At 43.4% G+C, this 18027-nt stretch overlaps 1 protein-coding gene across 1 annotated transcript in view; it reads left to right on the top strand.

Annotated features, from left to right (window-relative positions):
• syde2 (synapse defective 1, Rho GTPase, homolog 2 (C. elegans)) overlaps positions 1–18027 on the top strand; it is a 55062-nt gene continuing 37035 nt past the window's right edge. Inside the window, 4 exon segments of the mRNA XM_022209484.2 lie at positions 1–2231; positions 11107–11396; positions 12252–12479; positions 12482–12647. Of these exon segments, the coding sequence (XP_022065176.2) occupies positions 2081–2231; positions 11107–11396; positions 12252–12479; positions 12482–12647 (835 nt within the window). The 5' untranslated portion in view covers positions 1–2080.

Raw genomic sequence — 18027 nt, 5'->3', positions numbered from 1 at the left:
GCAGAGAGGGAGGGAGAGGTGGTGCAGTAGCAGAGTGGAGCAGCAGGGAGAAAGAGGGCGACAGAGAGGAGGCTACAGCGGAGAATGGAGAGGAGAGCGTCCGCCCGGCGAGCTTTGACCGCGGCGAGCCAGGAGAAGCCACTCGCGTCCTTCCCTTCTGGAGCCAGCGTGCTGAAAGAAACCGGGAGGAATTTATCTGGGGGGGAATAGGAAAGGAATGGCTGATCCTCTGCGGAGGACTTTACTAGCGAAACTCCGGGGGAAGAAATCCAAGAAAGGAGCGACGGTCGGCGGTGGATACGGCTTTGCTGCTGCTGCGGCGAATGGGGGACGAGAAGGTAAAGAAAAAGTTTTGCAGCAAGACTCCGGTGAGGCTCGGCCGTAGTCCTGCTGTCTGGGCTGGACTGCACGACAGGAGAGAATGAGTACGTACGAGAATTGTGTTGACGGGGCGATGTTTGCAGCAGAGGGGGCTGTGAGAGTCCCGGAGAGCCGCGCATCGGAGCTGTCCAGCGGCCAGGAGCGGAGCTGCGGGGGCAGGGTTCGGGTTAATGAGCAGCTCCCGGGGGTCCCGCTTCAAAGAGGCGGCCAGTTTGGGGGGACGCGTTCGGGAGGGAGACGACAGCCACCGGGGGCCCAGGTCCGTTGAGCAGATCACGACGGGACTCAGAAGACCGCATGTCCAGAGAAAACATTTCGTCTCCGTGCCAAGGCAGCGCAGCGTCGGAGATTCAATCGGGTTTGGGGACAATTCAAATCGCGTTTTATACCGAGCGCAGGTAGTGCATACAGGGGGCAGTAAGCCAGCAGAGGGCCGGGTCCCTGCTGGTGATAGTGAGGCTACAGAGCCCACATACACCCGGCACATGGCAGGGACTGTAGTAGCTGTGCAGGAGCGCAACGCCAACTGGAGTTTTTGACAGCAGCGCAACTTTGGAGGACGATCGCTCCAAATTTGCGCGGCACTCGTGTATCCAAACTGCATGTCGAGAATCGCGGAAGAGAACGTTTTAATCAGAAATCTTGAGAGCTACGGGCCCGACTATGCAGGGGACATTAGGGGACTGCAGGAGGACTGCAGAGCCCCACTTTTTTCCCCACTGAATTAGAAATATGCGACATTAACATGGCATCCCTGTGCGCCACGGAGGGCTCCCTGAGATACCCTTTAGACAGCGAAGATGACGATTACTATGATAATGAAATTCTGCCCTTTTATGAGATGATTAGGACAAAAAGTGATGGTGATAGAGGAGATGTTGCGGAGCTCACCCAGCCTGGTCAGGATAAACGGCAGGGTGATGACAGCAGCAGTGCGCAGGAAACAGACAGGCTTAGGAACCAGCTGAAAGAGGCTTATTACCTCCTTATCAATGCTATGAATGATATCAACCTGGATGTACAGCAGATTAGTGGTGGTTTAACTGAGCAGCAGGCCACCTCCTCTGTAGCAGCCACTCCAGGGACAGTCTGTGCTCCAGGTTGTCAGTCAAAAACATGGACAGCGACTCCTGGTCCTCAGGAGGAGACCACAGCCCTCAGCAGGTGTCCGACACTGACTCCCTGCTGCTCTGCCTCACGGGAACCTGGAGCCAAATGCCAGGCTGAACAGTAAGAGCATGGCCAACCTGTGTTTGACCAAAACAAGACCCACATTATTGCGCTCTGCTAGTGATGGAGCTATCAGGTATCCGGGCGGACCCTCAGCCTGCATTCAGTCTGCTGGAATGCAGAGGGCAGAAAATGATAAGAAGCTACAGGGACAAAAGAAGGAGCAGGAGAGGATGAACTGTCTGAACCCAGGGTGCTTTGCAGCGCCATCAGCAGTGAGGAGCTGCTGCAAGATGCTGGAGGTGAAGAAGACCGCGGCGGGCAGCTCATTGAGAGCAGCGGCTCGGTCAACAGCCTCACAGGTTCTTCAGACAGCAACACAGAGGCAGCAACACATCAGGGTCACGACAGCAAGCAGGAGCTGACTGAAGTCCGAGCACAGGTGGACAACTGGGTCAACAAAGGTCACGGAGTCACCGTCAACAAGATGCAAGAGTGGATGCACAAGGGCCGCTTGTTGTCCTCTGAGATGAAGCAGCGCATTGAGGGCTCGTCTCTGCCCCGTGGTGGAGGCCAAACCCAGGAGCGGCCCTGTCCTCAGGTCAGCCTCCACACATCCAGCCGAGGGGGTAAATCTGTCAAGGCCAAGTCACCTACAATCAAGTCAGCACGACAGCCAGGTAGGAAGGCTACACGGCGTGGCCTCAGCTCCCGTGGATCCTCTAAATCAGAGGCCTCTCACCCTCCTTCCTCCCGTCTGATTGTTATCATCCTCCTCCACTCATAGTACACTCCGTCTGGTGGCGGTCCAACCCTGCACTCCTCCTCTTCTGGATGCAAAGCAAAGGGACGAGACACCTCAGACCTCTTGCTTTCCTTTTTTTTTACGATTCTCTAACCGGTGGCGGGTTCTGTCCTTCACACTAATTTAGGTGCATTTTAACACTGAATTAATAGCACATGGGGTCGTGGGTCGGATTACTCACAGTGTAGTTCAGTAACAACTAACCCACTCTCCTGCTAGAGCGTTTTTTGTGGTGCTGGTGGTGGGATTCATGTGATGTGTGTGTGTGTGTTGTGGGGATTTGATTATTTGATCATGAACAATGAATTTCTGATTGTGATTTGATCTTTACTTGGGATGAGGTGTGAAGACATGAGAACATCTGTATCATGAAACCACTGATGGTGCCACTTACCCATCATGCACCAATGAGTCTATTTAGGTTCTCAGAATAAAAGTTACATTGCAAGAGAAAATACAAATTAGTTTGTTGGGCAGTGGACCAAAACTAACCCACTGCGAGGTCCATTTGGTGCCTGTTCTGGAGCTTTCAGTCATGTCATTCTGTCTTTTCCAGCAGATGTTCTTTTCCCAGCTTGTCATTGAAATGTTTATGTTCTAATTTAAGGACCTGTCATGCATGTTTGCTCAATAGTTAACACTCAAAGTTCACTTTTGATTTCAGAAGGAGCTGAAGCAATCTTATCACAAGCACCTTTATCCGTTTTTATACCAACTTTCCCCAGCATTTACTGGAATTAATGCTTTACACCAACCCAGGCATCATGGTAACATGTGTTTAACTGGTTGTACACCTTCAATATTTATGTAGGTACAATTTCAAAGCTTTTGGATCAAGTTTCATTCAATTAAAAGTCCTTTTATCCATGCGGATTTGATTTAGCTGCAAATTAGATAGTTTTATCCCAGGATTCAGGGGCAGTCTGTGTGGAAAACCTTATGACATTTGTCATGCAGGATGTGGAAGTGGTGGCTGTACGGATGAAAAACATGCATGTACATGAGAGCCAGCGTGCCTCCCAGTGAGTGTGTCCTCACAGTGTTTACCAGGGTAAACAGACGATCTGCCATGTGCGCAGGTTGTTGTTGACTGTCAGTGTGCTGTACAGCTAGAAATAGAGTGTGATCTGCGAGGCTGCTGAGCAGAAGGCCTCTGTGTTTGACTTCTAGCCGCCGCTGGCTCAGTATAGCTCCAACTTTACAGCTCTTTCCTCCCCGTCTTTTGGTTAAAATAAAGTCTTGTAGATATTAGTTTCCATTCACCCCCTCTCCATTCTCATTTTTTCCCCATTTTGCTCAGCTTTCCCCTCTCTCTGTCCCCACTGAACTTTTCCACAGCTGTGGCCAGAGGAATCCAAAGCAGGAGAGAAGCCACTGCAGTTATTTTCTGTGGTAGTGGAGTTTGTGTGTGTCTGTGTGTGTCAGTGTGTGTTTGTTTGAGAGTCCGGGGGTTGGGCTGTCATGTCGCCTTCCTCCCCAGTCGTTTGCTCTGGACAACTCCATGGCAACTTCCATTTAAAGAGACTTTGGATTGAATATTTAGGATGCCATTCCTGTTGTTTAACTTGTTTGCGTTGTGTCACTTAATTCCTCACCATGAATGAACAAAATGAAGGGTGATTAAGTATTTATTAAGGTCAGCCCTGGACTTATCTTGCCCCTGTGGGCCTCTCAGCACCTTACAAAGAGCCGTTTAAAAAAAAATGAGAGAGAAATGCCAAAGCTCTCAAAAGCTCCAGTGAATTGCTTGTCTTGGCTTAAAACTCTTCACTGAGTTTATGGGTCACTCTTTATGTATGCAAATATTTATATATTTCCAACTTTCTAAAAATAGCCCTCTTTCTCCCCTTGAATGTTATTTGGTTATTAAATCTCACTATGAAGTCATAGAACATAATATTGCCTTAATTAGATTGGAGCTAATTCACATCTGCTTTAACTTGTCCTTTAATTACAGTGTATAAAATCACGTCCATTGTTGTGTGTGTGCCAGTCCCTATTTGCATATGTGTGGGTGAGGGATCCTGTGCACATGAGCATGCACATGCACATCTCTGCTGTGTACATGCATGTTTGTATTTGCAGCTGGAGGATTTATATGGTTGTTGTGTTTTGTTGCAGCAGAGCAGCGGGTGTGCCGGCAGGCATGCATGCACTATCCACACGTAATGTTTTGGCCAGACCTGAACTCAGGAGTGGTGTGTCAGTCAAACCTGGTGTTGAGCCTGAGCCATAGACACCACAAAGAGGAGATCCTCTCCTGGGAGGCACATATTATTTTCACTTTTTTTCTAAGCGCTGTGTTTTTTTCAGTCACTCATACTTAGTCTGCATGTCAGCCTATAGATTCATACTTTGGGGAATATGCACACTTGTGTTTGAGAGCAGGATGAGAGGATCTACTCTTTTATGTGGCTGTTAAATCTGAAGCTACAACCAGCAGTTGGTTAGCTTAGCTTAGCATCAAGACTGAAATGGGAGGCTTGGCTTGTCTGAGTCTGTCCAATGTTCAGAAATTATATTTAAAGTGGAAAGTTGATGGTGAAAACATTCAAAAACAACGCTAATATCTGAACAGTAGCCTAAATATGAAGCAACAACAAACATTTGGTAAGTTTAGCTTAGCACAAAAGCTGGAAACAGAGAAAAGAAATCACCATAATCTGTCATTTACCAATTATAACAGTCAGTACCTGTAGAGCTCAGTATTTGTAAGTACAATTACGATGTTAGCTGTTTTTTGTATCCATATTTCCATACTGTCAATATATTGTGAAGTATCAAATAAGGCATTAGAAAAGTAAAAATGTGAAAACTTTCCTAATTTCTCAAGTTTTTATACTTGCTTCAGACTAACTTCTGATGTAGCTAGCAAGTAGCTCACACAGTTTAGCAGCTGTTTACGCTACTTTTGTTTCTAGACAGCATGAAAAATACCCATTACTTGCTGACATTAAAACATAATTACAACTTTCCCAATTGAAAGCAGTTCCCGAAGACTTCTCTCATTTTGGGCCCAAATTTTCTTTTTTCTTCTTACTCTTGGTGAGTTTTCTTTTGAGGTTGACAAACACCTGGTTTTGTTTCTGCTTCTTCTACTCTGTTTATTACAGCCATGTTTAATGCAGGCGTAAACTAACCGTGACGTCACCCGTTGGTTTCAACGCTGAGAAAATGAAGCTCGGATTTTGCTACTTCCTGGTCGCCGTTTTGGATTTTTTGGAGCCAGTGACGTAAAAAGCGTCATCAAACAGACTGGACCGGAGAGCAACTTGGGGCAGGATTGGCTGAGGACTCTCTTATCCCGCCCACATTTTACCACAGAGGCTTCTGTTGCTGTCTATCAAGTATAGCCACGCCCCCTGGCTCCGCCAACTTTAACGATTTATTTAAAATTCAGTATTGATTTATTTTAAGATCGGCCACCTGATCTCTCATTTTGACCATGAAAACTAACAGGAAAAAATCCTGAGCTGTAGAAAATCAGTCTATCAAATTTTATTTTTTCCAAAAATGAATTGGGGTCTATGGAGAAAAAGCTTTTTGGAGCCAACCCGAGCAGACGGCGTGATATTGCAAGTTTTTGACACTTCCGGGTTGGCTTCAATTCTGGAGCCAGATGCTACGTCCACTATATGTACAGTCTATGGTTTAATGTAGCCAATACCTCCATCTTATGACAACACTATGCAGTCTAGTGTATTTGCTCCAAGTAGCTAATGGTAACTAGCCTATTTTGTATTTTTAAATAGATGTTTTTAGCTTTGCCTCTGCTCCTTGTCTGTGTGCTAAGCTAAGCTAACTGGCTCCAGACTCTAGCTTTAACATATAAACAAGAGATTTATTAACATTGGCGTTTAAATCTGTGCAAGAAAACAGCAGTGTTTCCTAAATTGTGAAGCTATGGATAGCATCAGTAGTCGATAACATGTCTAACATGAAGTTCAGAGTGCTCTGTGTTAGGGTATTGCTCAACATTTCAGTTACAATAATTCCTGCTTGCTTAGTGGATTCAGAGTTGAGATGTGAGTGCAGGTGTAATATAATCCTCCCCGACTGCTGTCAAGTCATGTCAGAACGATGTGGCATTTGGTTTCTGCCTTGTGCCAAAAACCTTGTTACTGAGCTGCTTAGTGTTTTTTTTTTTTTTTTGCACATAAACACATGACTGATGGTGGAGGTACAATGATTTGTCTTGTCTGGTGTGTCTGTACATGGACAGATTTATGGAAGATGGTCGCCCTAAAGTCAGATCAGGTGATGGAGGAGAAACTTGAGGCATCAGGGTTCATATCAGGAGGTTTTATGAGATGTATGAGTCACATGATGGTGTCTGCTAACACTGCAGGAAGCACTAGAATGCTGATGATTGCTGCTAACTAGTGGTTTAGAGGTTGCAGAGCTTTCATGAAAGAGTGTTTTCTTAACTTTCAGTGACTTGTCTTACTTTCGCCGGTGTTTTGCCCCTAATTGGGTCACAGCTTGTGTCCGTGTGCCTCTTTTTAGATTGTTTGGTCCTCCCCCTGAAGCAATTTTACACATTTTTTTCTATCACACACAGTGAGACAGGATAAGAGAGTCACTAAAAGAACTGCAACATAGAAAAGAATTTAGGTTCGAAGCCAATGTATTGAGAAGGAAGTGGTATTAGCATTACAGGCTTCGCTGCCAGGACGCCCCAGCGGGATGCAAGTGTTGACATGTGATGCAACCCCGGACGATCTCGGCTCTGTCCTGGTGTAAAAAGAAAAATCTACATTGAGAATCCTCATTAGCATATGAATGAGTGTCAACAGGAATGTATGGCACACAGCAAAAGATTCCCTCTGAAGGGGGCTCCGAAACTCCGTATACACAACAAAGTTTTGTGTGTATGGAGGAGAAAACGAGCTGGTGTGTGTTTTGCACTTATCAAAAGAGGAGCCTCTATGAAGAAAAAGGAATTTGGGAAATAAAAGAAAAAGCCTCTGGGAAAGTGGATCAAGTGCTTTGTCTTGGAGGAGAAAATAATTCACAGAAGATTTAGACATGAATATAATTGGATTTACTGTCAGGCTCACATGGCACAGGTCCACACCAACACATCCAGGATATAACCTTTGTGTTTTTTAAAGGTTTGCATTCCTTGTAGCACCTCAGACAAACCCAGAACGCTCCTCCCCATCCGTGCACCACCTCTCCCTCTCTTGGTTTTCTCACACAGACATGCACCCCTGTATTATGTGCTCTGGCCATCTGTTACCTTCAGGTCAGGGGTGTGAGTTTTCCCTTCATTGTCACATTATTTTCACACCACGATGGCACAGACAGACAGGTTGTGTTAGCTCCTGTATGGAAATTTTAATTTACTGGCACCTGTCTTGTTCTGCATAACATTTATATGTGCTTAACAGATGCTGGTGAAGGTTATCAGTCTATTAACAAAAAATGGAGAAAAGTAGATGTTTTCTTTTTTACTTTTTGGAAGCTATCATACTTCCTGTGATAACGTCAGTAGGAATCAGTGAAAACTGCTTTTAATAATCTTTTCTTGCTGTTTCAAAAAAAATTTCTACAGAGGAAATTCTGATGATTTTCACAAGAAAAAATCCTACCCTCACAAATAATGATTGCTTACATGATGAGTAAATACCAATATATTGATAAAAAGTAATCTGTGAAACCTCAATATAATTCCTGATTAATTATCATGATAAATTTAGTACTTTAGCTTTAAAAAATCTTTCTATCCATCCACAAGTTCTTTAAAAAATATATAAAACAAGTGCAGTATGTCTTTCTCGAAGCTTTTGCATTTTTTGTATCTCAAGAACTTCAGTTAGTTCCTTTCATCTAAATATACATATATACTCTCATATGAAGATTAGTTTTTAAGAAAAGTAAGCTCAGATAATGCATTATCTGGCTTTCACAATGCTGAATGATCAACAGTGCAAAGACTGTCATCTATAAGCAGAAATGAAAATTCTGGCACACCGATGTAAAAAGGCTGAGGAGCGGGTGATTGTTTAAACGGTTTGATATTTGACAGCAGTGAAAGTTGCTAAAATCTCACTTATTAAGTCAAAGCAGCGGCCTGCTGTTTGTTTGGGAAGCGTTGCTCCTGTGAAGGAGTGTGACAGTGGAAGGAGACAGCAGCGAGGCTGTAAATCTGGAGCTGTGGTCTGGAATGCTGCTCGTGTCAGAACACGCTTCCTCTTCCAGTTATGAAAGACCCCTTAAAGAAGATGGCAAGCTGACAACAGCTCTATGCACAACCATCTCACCTCTCTGCAGTGTTGCTTTACCAGGCTGAGAGTCTGCAGTTTAGGATTGATCTTGGTCTTTATGTTTATTCCCTGCTCTCCCAAAGTGTTCCTCCTGTCTGACAACTTGTCTGTTTACACCTTTGAATAAGCCTTCTCTATCTTTTTAGTACAACTTTTATCCCTCACTTTACCTCAGTGACACTTTGGTTAAACAAGACTACATATTTTCATCTCCTGAAAGTTACTTTTTAGCTTCTTTTCTATTCTTTGTGTCTGTGCCTCTCTAACTTTAAATCCCATATCTTATTAGTTTCAGTTGATTCTCATTTGTTGTCGTTCATCTGGTTATAAGAGAGTTTTTCTTGCAAACTCTCAATTATAGGCTAAAGAGCCGTAGGCTTAGAACGTTTTGTAAACTAACCTTCTATTGCAGTGCACCATCTGTAGGTTTCCACTCATAAATGTTCAAATCTAAATAAAAAGACCACTTTTGAGTTGAAAGGGTTACAAGGAGCTGTCAGGCTAGAACAGCTGATTAGTAGATTAGTACAGGCTGCCGGCTCGGGCCTACACATTAACTCATTGCACAGTATAGCACCAGAAACATAATGTACGCTTCCCCTTCTCTCATCTGTCGGCACATGCTAAAGCTACTGAGCCCCAAGCTCTCAAACAGTCCAAACCCAGGCCAATGGAAACACACTGCTGCTCGCGTCATACAAATAAGATTCTGTCTATAAATTAAACAGAGCGGAAAAAAAAGAAATACCTCAAAATGTGCTTACATCCTGTCAGGTTCTGTTTGAGAGGCTGTGATTGGCTGCGTTTTCCTCGCTGTTGTTTTTTCCACTGTTGAGATTACAGTAGGAGTGCTTTTTTCCTGCCACTGAAAGCTGCTTTATGTACTCACAAGCATCTTATACAATCAGCTGGAATGCAGAGGAGTGGCATCCTGAACAAAATCAATTTCATCCCACTTTGTGTCCTAATTGTAGCAGGAAAAAAACTCAAGACTTGTGCTGTTGGGGTGAGAGGAGCTACAGAGTTGAGGTTTACGGGACAACAGTTGCTTTATAAAGTTGTAGATCACAGGAAAGCCGGGAGACGTTGTTCAGAGAGGCTGGTTGACTTCCAGGGAAAAGCAAATCCCAGTGGAGCCCTCCACTCTCTTTGTGCCACTTTCAGGCTTTTGTCGATAAAAGAAACCAAGCAAAAATACCTTAGTGTCAGTCTGCTGAGTGGAAGTTATATAATCTGAAACCATGTTATTTCTTTAATGTACTTCAGTTCTTTCCTCTCCTGGACCTCTCCGGATTAGTAAAACAAAGAAAAAAATGTTTATTCTGACTCATTCACGCTTTCTAGTGGCACAGTCACATATGTATGTACTGTGCGTCCTGTGTTACATGTCGATTTTGTAAAGTGAAAATAATCCCAGGTCTGTAATTTGCCGGATAGCCTGGCACGCATGAAAATGTATTTCCTTCAGAAAAGAAGAAGTTGTCATTATAGCATGTGGAGGGGCTCGTCTGGGAGCTGCTGAGGATCAAAACAGTCTTTTACATGAGCCTCCCGTACAAGTTAGAGCAAGACCCTGCCCTCAGCACCACGCTCTCCCTGAGACACACAGGTTGTTTTTCTCTGGCAGCATTCGCTATCAACCCTTGTAAAAATACAGGCATGCCTTTTGATTCACAGGCAAAGGCGCTTTTTGATTTTTCTTAAGAGAATTTCCTACTATCTAATTGAAAAGCTTAGACACACTTAAAGCCACGCAGCAACTCTTTTGTTCCTTTCTTTGGGACTTAAGGGAACACGTCACCATCTCTATTATTTGGTCTTTTCCACTGTGCGCCTATCGCCACTGGCTGCACTTATCATCGGCGTCTTCTCCCCTCTCTGCTCTATTTTCACCGCTGTAATGCCAGCGGTTCCTTGCTCTTTTTTTCTCCCCAGTTGCTGTGATGGAAGATATACGTGCTAAATCCCTCCGTCCTCCACTGAGCTCTTTTGAATTCACAACCCACATATTCCTGAATCTGACACAAAATGGGATGTCACTGAGGAGAAAAGGGAAGCGGTGCTGCAGGGGAATGTGGTGTAGTGATTGAAAGTTTGACTTTGGTCATAAAAACTACAAGACAATGCTCCAGCCAAAAGGCCTAAAAGGCTCATTCAGATGAGACAAAGCAGAGACGTGGCTTTGTTTTGGTGACTGTAAAAGACCCACCAGAGGGAGAAAAGATGAGAGAAGAAAAATTATAAAACCTAAAGACAGTATTCCACACTTGTGGTTTCATGATACAGATGTTCTCTTCAATTTGACACACGAATATCCTGAAATGAATAATCAGTTTCTGCAATTCAGTTTAGCTCAATAATTACTTAAATGATGATCATCACGATAATTGCTTCCTCTTTATGAAAACCAAATGAAGTTTTAGTGTCTCCTGGCATGAAGTTGTACCTCTCACAGTCTTTCTCTCCCCATCACTCCTTTAGCTTTCATTGAGAATGTCCAAACGCCCTGTGCTAATGGCCGAGAGGTGGCCAGGCCCAACGAGCCTTCATCGTGGAGGCCACAGCTCACCACCATCACTGTGTCCAAGAAGCGCAACTGGTTGCAGCAGAGCTCCCTTTCCAAGAATCACTGCACCAAGGATGAGCTGCAGGGAGCTGAGGAGGAGGGCAACCAGGGCTCCCATCAGCCTCCTCCTCCCAGTCCCTCACCAGACCACCTGAGACCTTCAGGGGGAGCGCCGCCACGACCGGTCCGCCTGCAGCTGCCTCAGGTTATCCTCACAGTCTCTCTTTAAAGGTCCCCATATTATGCCACTTTTTGACAAGTTAATCTGAGTCTCCTAATTCCCTACAAAGTGTCTTTCAAGTTTTACTTCTGAATAGAGCACAGATTGTTAATTTTGCCAAGTTTTAACAGTGTTTCAGACAAACTGTTGGATGTTGTGACATCACAACAGGCTGCAAATCCTGATTGGTTCATTCAGAGACACTTTCTGATTTATGGTGAAAGGAAAGAACTGATTGGATGGTCTTTCCTCTTATTTTTGGCTCTCTAAACACATCTGGGATGCATAATTATGTTAAAAACCTATAAAAACTACACAATATGACTTCTTTAAATAAACAGTTTAACAGTTTGAGAAGTATTTATCAGCTATTTTGCTGAAATTAGATGGAAAAATTGTTCCAAACTTCAGCTAGTTAGCTTAGCTTGGCATAGAGACTACAAATAGGGGAAAACAGCTAGGTTAGCCCTGTCATAAAGTAACAAAAACTTCCTTCCAGGACATTTTTGCTGCTACTGACTAAGAATTATTCCTTCAAATAACTAGACATAAAACCACAAATCAGATGTAACGTGTTTTTGAGAGAGCTTTAGAGGTGCTGGTATGCTAGGTGCTAGTATGGCTGATTGTTTTATGTCTTGTTAAGTTTAGCTAAATATGTTTGTCATGATTCATATACATATTCAACCGCAATGTCTATCCTCTAATGTAAATATTACATTTAATATTTCCCCATAATACAGAACAGCAGCGCAGAAATTCATCGTTAAGTGTGGATCATACTTCAGCTTGAATTTTTCCATCATACTTTAACAGAAAACCACGTTCTTCTTGTTTTAGGCTGCCATTGGTCAGGTGAAAGTGTCCCCCCACCCTCGGAGCGTGGACCCAGCTGAGGAGAACGATGCAGATGATGAAGGAGAGATCTGGTACAACCCAATCCCCGAGGACGACGAACCAGAGGTTTCTCACCGACCCTCCATTCGACTGCTGGTCCCCCTCGAGCAGACCCTCAGAGGAGGCCCAGCGGGGGAGGGGATGTGGGTCACGGTGGGAGGATCCTGGAGGGATCCAGTGGTGGCGGCTCGGAGGTGCTCGTGGAAGGCCTTGGTGGTGGTTCAGGAGATGTGAGTCAGGGGAATGCTGTACATTCCACAGAGGCACCACATCTGCACAGACAGATGCTTGCGTGTAAACCTCAGGAGGAGGGGGGGCCTTCTACCAGCAGACCAACAGGTACAACAAAAAAATTTGAAAGACACCCACACCTTATTTTACTTCGCTTCCCTTCCTGCTTTTTGTCGTCCTCTTCATTTACTCTTTCTCTTCCATTTTATTGCACTGATGCTTAAGGGCCGATTACTGTTTGTCGCCTTGTCTCTCAGCCAGTCTCTCACGGCAGATTTTTGCGGTTGTGCACACCTTGAGTACTAATTACAGCCAATGTTGATTATTTTCCCAATCAAAGGATCAAGACTTATTTAGCTTCAAATTCTTCTTCCTTCTGACGACATATTTCAGTGATTAGTTTAAGATGCAAGAGCAGCAAAGACAGAGGATCAGAATTTCTCTTGGAATCTGGTCAAGTTGAGTCAAGTTAATTCTATTTATACAGACCAATATCATGGGTGCCTCAAGGGCTTTCACATTCTGTACATATTCTGTCCTTAAAACTCCTACAAAATACCTGTAAAGAGGAAAAAATACAAGAAACCTCAGGAAGAGCAACAGGGGTGTTCGAGCTTTCATGATGGACAGATAGCTGATTTTCAGAATGGACTAAAGTCTAGAGACATTGAAAACATGTGAAGAGTACAATCCAGTAGAACTCTGATTGACTTTCACGCACCACAAAACAAAAGTAGATAACACAACACCCAAACCAGCTCTGTTTTTTCGTGTTGTGTTCTTCTTGATGGGAGCAGACAGGAGCCATAGCTGTCTAATCATATCACTCCATATCAGTATCCCTCATTAGCTTAACTCAGACAGACATTAGCCAGGAGGAATTCAGAACTGGCATTCCTGAGAGGAAAGAATATCCATTTACTTGTGACTGCAGCTCACACACATACAGAGGGCTGTGAACTTTGTAAATTGGACTTTCTTCTTGGATTTTTGTCCTAAATTGAACAAATGTTCTTTTGCTTTTAGCTCATTAAAACTGTACTTAAGGTGTGTGGTGACACAAAAGACAAATGCATGACCTGCACATCTTAAGCAGAATTAATTCAAATGAACTTTAGTCCTCTCTCTTTGTTTTGCACTCTTGAAAAAAGTCGTTGACAACTCTGGTCTACAGCGACGACTTAATGATGACAGCCAGCACACGGCTCCCTGTCTCTTAATAAGCTCGGTCTGCTTTTTGTAACTTCCGACTTTTTGTTCCCTGTGATGTGGCAACACGCTAGTTTGAACCAATTGGCACGTCTTGAGCTGAGCCTATAATTACAACTTTTGACAACACTTTTCTGTGGCACGCAACAGCCTTTTTCTAGTTGTATGAGCACAAAGCCTGCCTGAATAGTTTGGGTACGCTGAAATATAATACTGCAGCTTTAGTGTTCACACAGAAACAGTCTTACAGCAGGAATGAACTCAGTTATAACTTTTACCCACAAATACTCCAGCCTTTAAGAGTTCAAACCACAATCCATCGAGACATTGAGTTCCTTTCAATTAAACATGCTTGCGACTGCACTTTATCCATGTTCTAAACCAATAATCAGGACCTGTGAAGGAACATTTTATCCTACATAGAGTTTTTGTGGAAGGTCTTCACCTCTTGAGTTGGTGCTTTATCTCCTAAATGAAATCTGCCCTTGACAAAGCCACTGGGTTTGATTGGCGGTTCATAACCTTCGTTATCCTCATTGACTGGCATCAAACTCCAGGCTCTTGCTGATATCACGTGTGGCTCAGCAAAACTCAGCATCCCAAGAGACTTTCCTTGTAGGATTAGGATTAAACCAGTCCAGAACGAGTCTCAGTGTACCGGCCCAGGAAAGGCACTAATCATTCTGCACAGAGCTAATTAAATAGAGGCTATTTCTAGATGCACCTTTTGAGAGGTTTCTGACCTATTTTGCAGTAGAGGTGAAATGTTCTTGTATTGTTAGGTTCTTTCATGCTGGGTAAGCAGATGAGCAGACATAATTGGAGGCTAGAGTGGCTTGTTCAGCAATTTTACCACAGAAGAAATCAAGTCCTCAGCTTTTGTGAACAGAAAGGCTTTCTTAATGTTCACTGAGGTGTCCACCTATTTCAGAAGTGATTAATTTTCCCTCAGCTTGCTGCCATTCAAAGACCTGTACCTCATTTCCATCCTGTAATAAAGTTCTGTAGAACAGGAGCAGTCAGCAGCAGCTCTGTGATAGTGTGGGTTCACTCGTTGCTGTGAAAATGAGACAAGAGAGCAGCAGTGTTATGTTTTTTTTTTTCTTTTCCCTCCTGCTCCGGAACTGCCTCCCTCTCTGCTGCCTGTTGACTTTGCAATTGATTCCTGTGGGTTTGGCGACGCCATCCCACACTTCACTGCAACAAAAAAAGTAACGACGTGCCCGGCTACGTGTCATCAACAAAGACTCACACTCATTTCTGGGTGCTTGTTTATGGTAGACACATTGGGCACTTTGGTTCACAGGCTTTTTTCATCTTTAGTTACAAAACCTTCTGAAGGCAGAGGAGAAATGAATGGTTGGTGTTAACACAGTTTGTATTGGCTGCTGAGTGACACTGCACTCCTCCTCCACTTTACACTGGTAGTAGTGGGGGATGGTGGGCAGCAGTGAAAAGGATAACAGCCTGCTGTGGGCCCAAAGCACCAGACCTGTTGGAGACCTTAGATAATCACCAAAACATGTCTGGGAGACTTTTTGCTCACTTTTGACTGCTCTGCCAGATAAAATGTCAAAGCTGTGCTGCCTTGTTTCAGCTCATATAGACTGGAATATTCTTCTGTGGGTTGATGAGGTGTTCTCTTGCTGACTGCAGGAAAAGCTACTGTGTGCTTTAAGCCTTGATTATACTCTCTTGTGGACAACTGCAGACAGATGCTGTTATTACACTATTTTCTAGTTCTGCATGTAAAGCAGATCATTGTATTACTGCTGAACATGTGCAGCCTTGTGATGTAGAAGGACTTGGGCACATGATGAGCTATACATTACATGAACCCTAGCGGACGTCAGCGGCCTTCACTTGAGGGGTAGACAATCTCGTGATCTTTTATCTTCATTTGGCATATGAGCTGTTTTTCAGAGGAATTTTACAGATGATAGCAGCATGTCCAAACTTCTCAACTCCACATGTACGAAGTAAAGGTATGAGTGTTTGTAGCACAATTAGGATGACACTTATTGAACAGCCTTTGCATCTTTAAAGTGTAACTTATTTTGTCTACAGAAGAGAAAGAACAGTTTCTAGTGATCCAGCATTCTGAAAAAAGCAACAAAGTGACATAGAAATGAATCACCACTTGGAGTCAGAACTTTCAAGATAAAATCAGAGTGAAAACAGGATGCAGGGATTTGAATGAAAGAATGTTTACTAATGTATTAATCAGTGAACTGTTGCAGATCTACAACAAAGCATTTTTACAATCGTGCGATGATTTGCAAAAACTTTTGATGTAGATTTGTTTTTCTTTGCTGCCACTTGTTGGTTTTCATTTATTTCAGTAAATAATGAAAATCAATCAACAGACTCTTTAAAACGTGGCAGCATTCTATCATAGTACAAGTTACTGCAATGATGTAATGCAGCACAGAAAGTAAAGAACAAAATGTTAATGGAACTGACAAAAGGAATCAACTATATGCATCCAAACCTTTTAAGATGCACAGAGTGGAGTTAAAATCGACTGGCATCGTTTACTTTATGTCTAGTTTATGATTTCCAGCTTGCACAAACAGAAGTATGGCTCTTAGTTCCATGTTTTTTCACAAGTGTGTGCAAAAATAACAAAATCCTAAATCAAACTAAACCTCACAAGACTTGAGCTTGCTGGTAGCAACACCACTGTTACCACCACAGTGCTTCGTATCTTTACCACATCTGCTGCATGTGTGCTTCTTTTACCACATAATGGGTTTTCTAAATGCACCCACGCCACTTAATGCTCTTTGATCTACACTTTAACAAAATCTTCTCAAAAAACAGAGAGCGCAGCCACAGGGTTAAACGTCAGTATTTTCATCCTGTCTTTTCTATCTTCTGATTCTTCGTGAAAATGACCCCATTCAAACTCCACTTTATCTGAAGGGCTAAAAATTTGACAGGCTTTTCGTTGATTGGGCATGAATAAGGGCGTCTGCTGAATTAATGAAGCAGTGCAGATGTAGATGACTCTCAGCGACTATAGTTTTCCTCTGTTCGGCTGGTTGGTTCTTTTTCCTTCACCGGATGCACTCCAGACTCCTCGTGTGCTGCCTATTGACTGACTTTTTGTCCATCTGAATGCTCTATTTGTATGGATAATAATGATTGATGGACTTTGGGGGTGGTGAGCTTGGTGTGTTCCCAATCTCTTGTTCCCTTCAGCGCCTGTTTGAGGAATCTGACTTGGCCAGCGGTCAGAATGGGATCAGTGCTATTTCTGGGGCTTGTCTTGGCCACACTGACTGTAGCGTTGGAGAGTTGGACCCGGCTGTTAAAGTTACAGAGAGTTCAACTCTCGGAGTTCAAACCTGGAACCTAATCTGGGCTGGCGATTGCACGGTTTGGTCTGGAGGAAGTCAACAACTCTGAGGAGCAGCACTGTGAGAGCTGCACTTCATATCCAGAACAGATTCCTTAGCTGGCCCTTAGATGTGAAGTTCAGGTCACATAGTTTTCTCATGGCTTTGACTTTCTGGTCTGTTCTTCATTTCACCAGCAGAGCAGCTGCAGAAATCTGTTCTACTCTCTGTTTTGATGGACAAAAAGCATTGTTTTTCTATACAGTTACTGGCCATTCATGAATTAGAGGTCATAAATCACATTAGTTTAGTTTATCTTGTAGATCCTGACCATGTGTTAGTTTGACATTCATGACAGTAACAATTATAGTGATTAGTGATTAATCTGTTATTTTTTTTCACTTAAATGGTATAAAAAAAAGAGCAAAAAACACCCACCACAATTCTCCAGAACCAAAGTGATATCTTCATATTGTTTGTTTTGTCTGACCAACAGTCCTAAACAATAAAGAGCAGCCAATCCTCACATTTAATGCCAGCGATAAATAATTTAGTTGGTGCAGTCACTGCAAACCTCAACTCCATGCTGACAGTGCTGCGTAAACCGTACGTCCAACTGGTGATTATGAAGCTAATTTCAGCCTGGTGCTTGACCTGCAGTGCTTCACTCTCACACGTCAGCACCTGGATGTGACTGAATGGGCTGTTTGTCTCTGCTTTATACAACTTGGGAAAAAAAAAACTCTGAAGGCTTTTTTCTAACCAATGTTTCATATGCGCAGTGTGATTAAACAGTTAGCTGTACAGTTGAGTCTCACAGATATGCATCAGTTGATATCAGAGTAGGTACTAGATAACATTTTGAGCAATTTCCATACTCACTCTGCATTTGCTTTGCGTAGTAGCACCACTGCTTGCTTTCCAGTAAATTTAGTTGA

This window comes from Acanthochromis polyacanthus, chromosome 4, assembly GCF_021347895.1.
Source record: "Acanthochromis polyacanthus isolate Apoly-LR-REF ecotype Palm Island chromosome 4, KAUST_Apoly_ChrSc, whole genome shotgun sequence".
In the NCBI taxonomy this organism is placed as follows: domain Eukaryota; kingdom Metazoa; phylum Chordata; class Actinopteri; family Pomacentridae; genus Acanthochromis; species Acanthochromis polyacanthus.
Note: the sequence above shows the minus strand (reverse complement) of the source record. Positions and strands in the feature narration are given on the sequence as shown.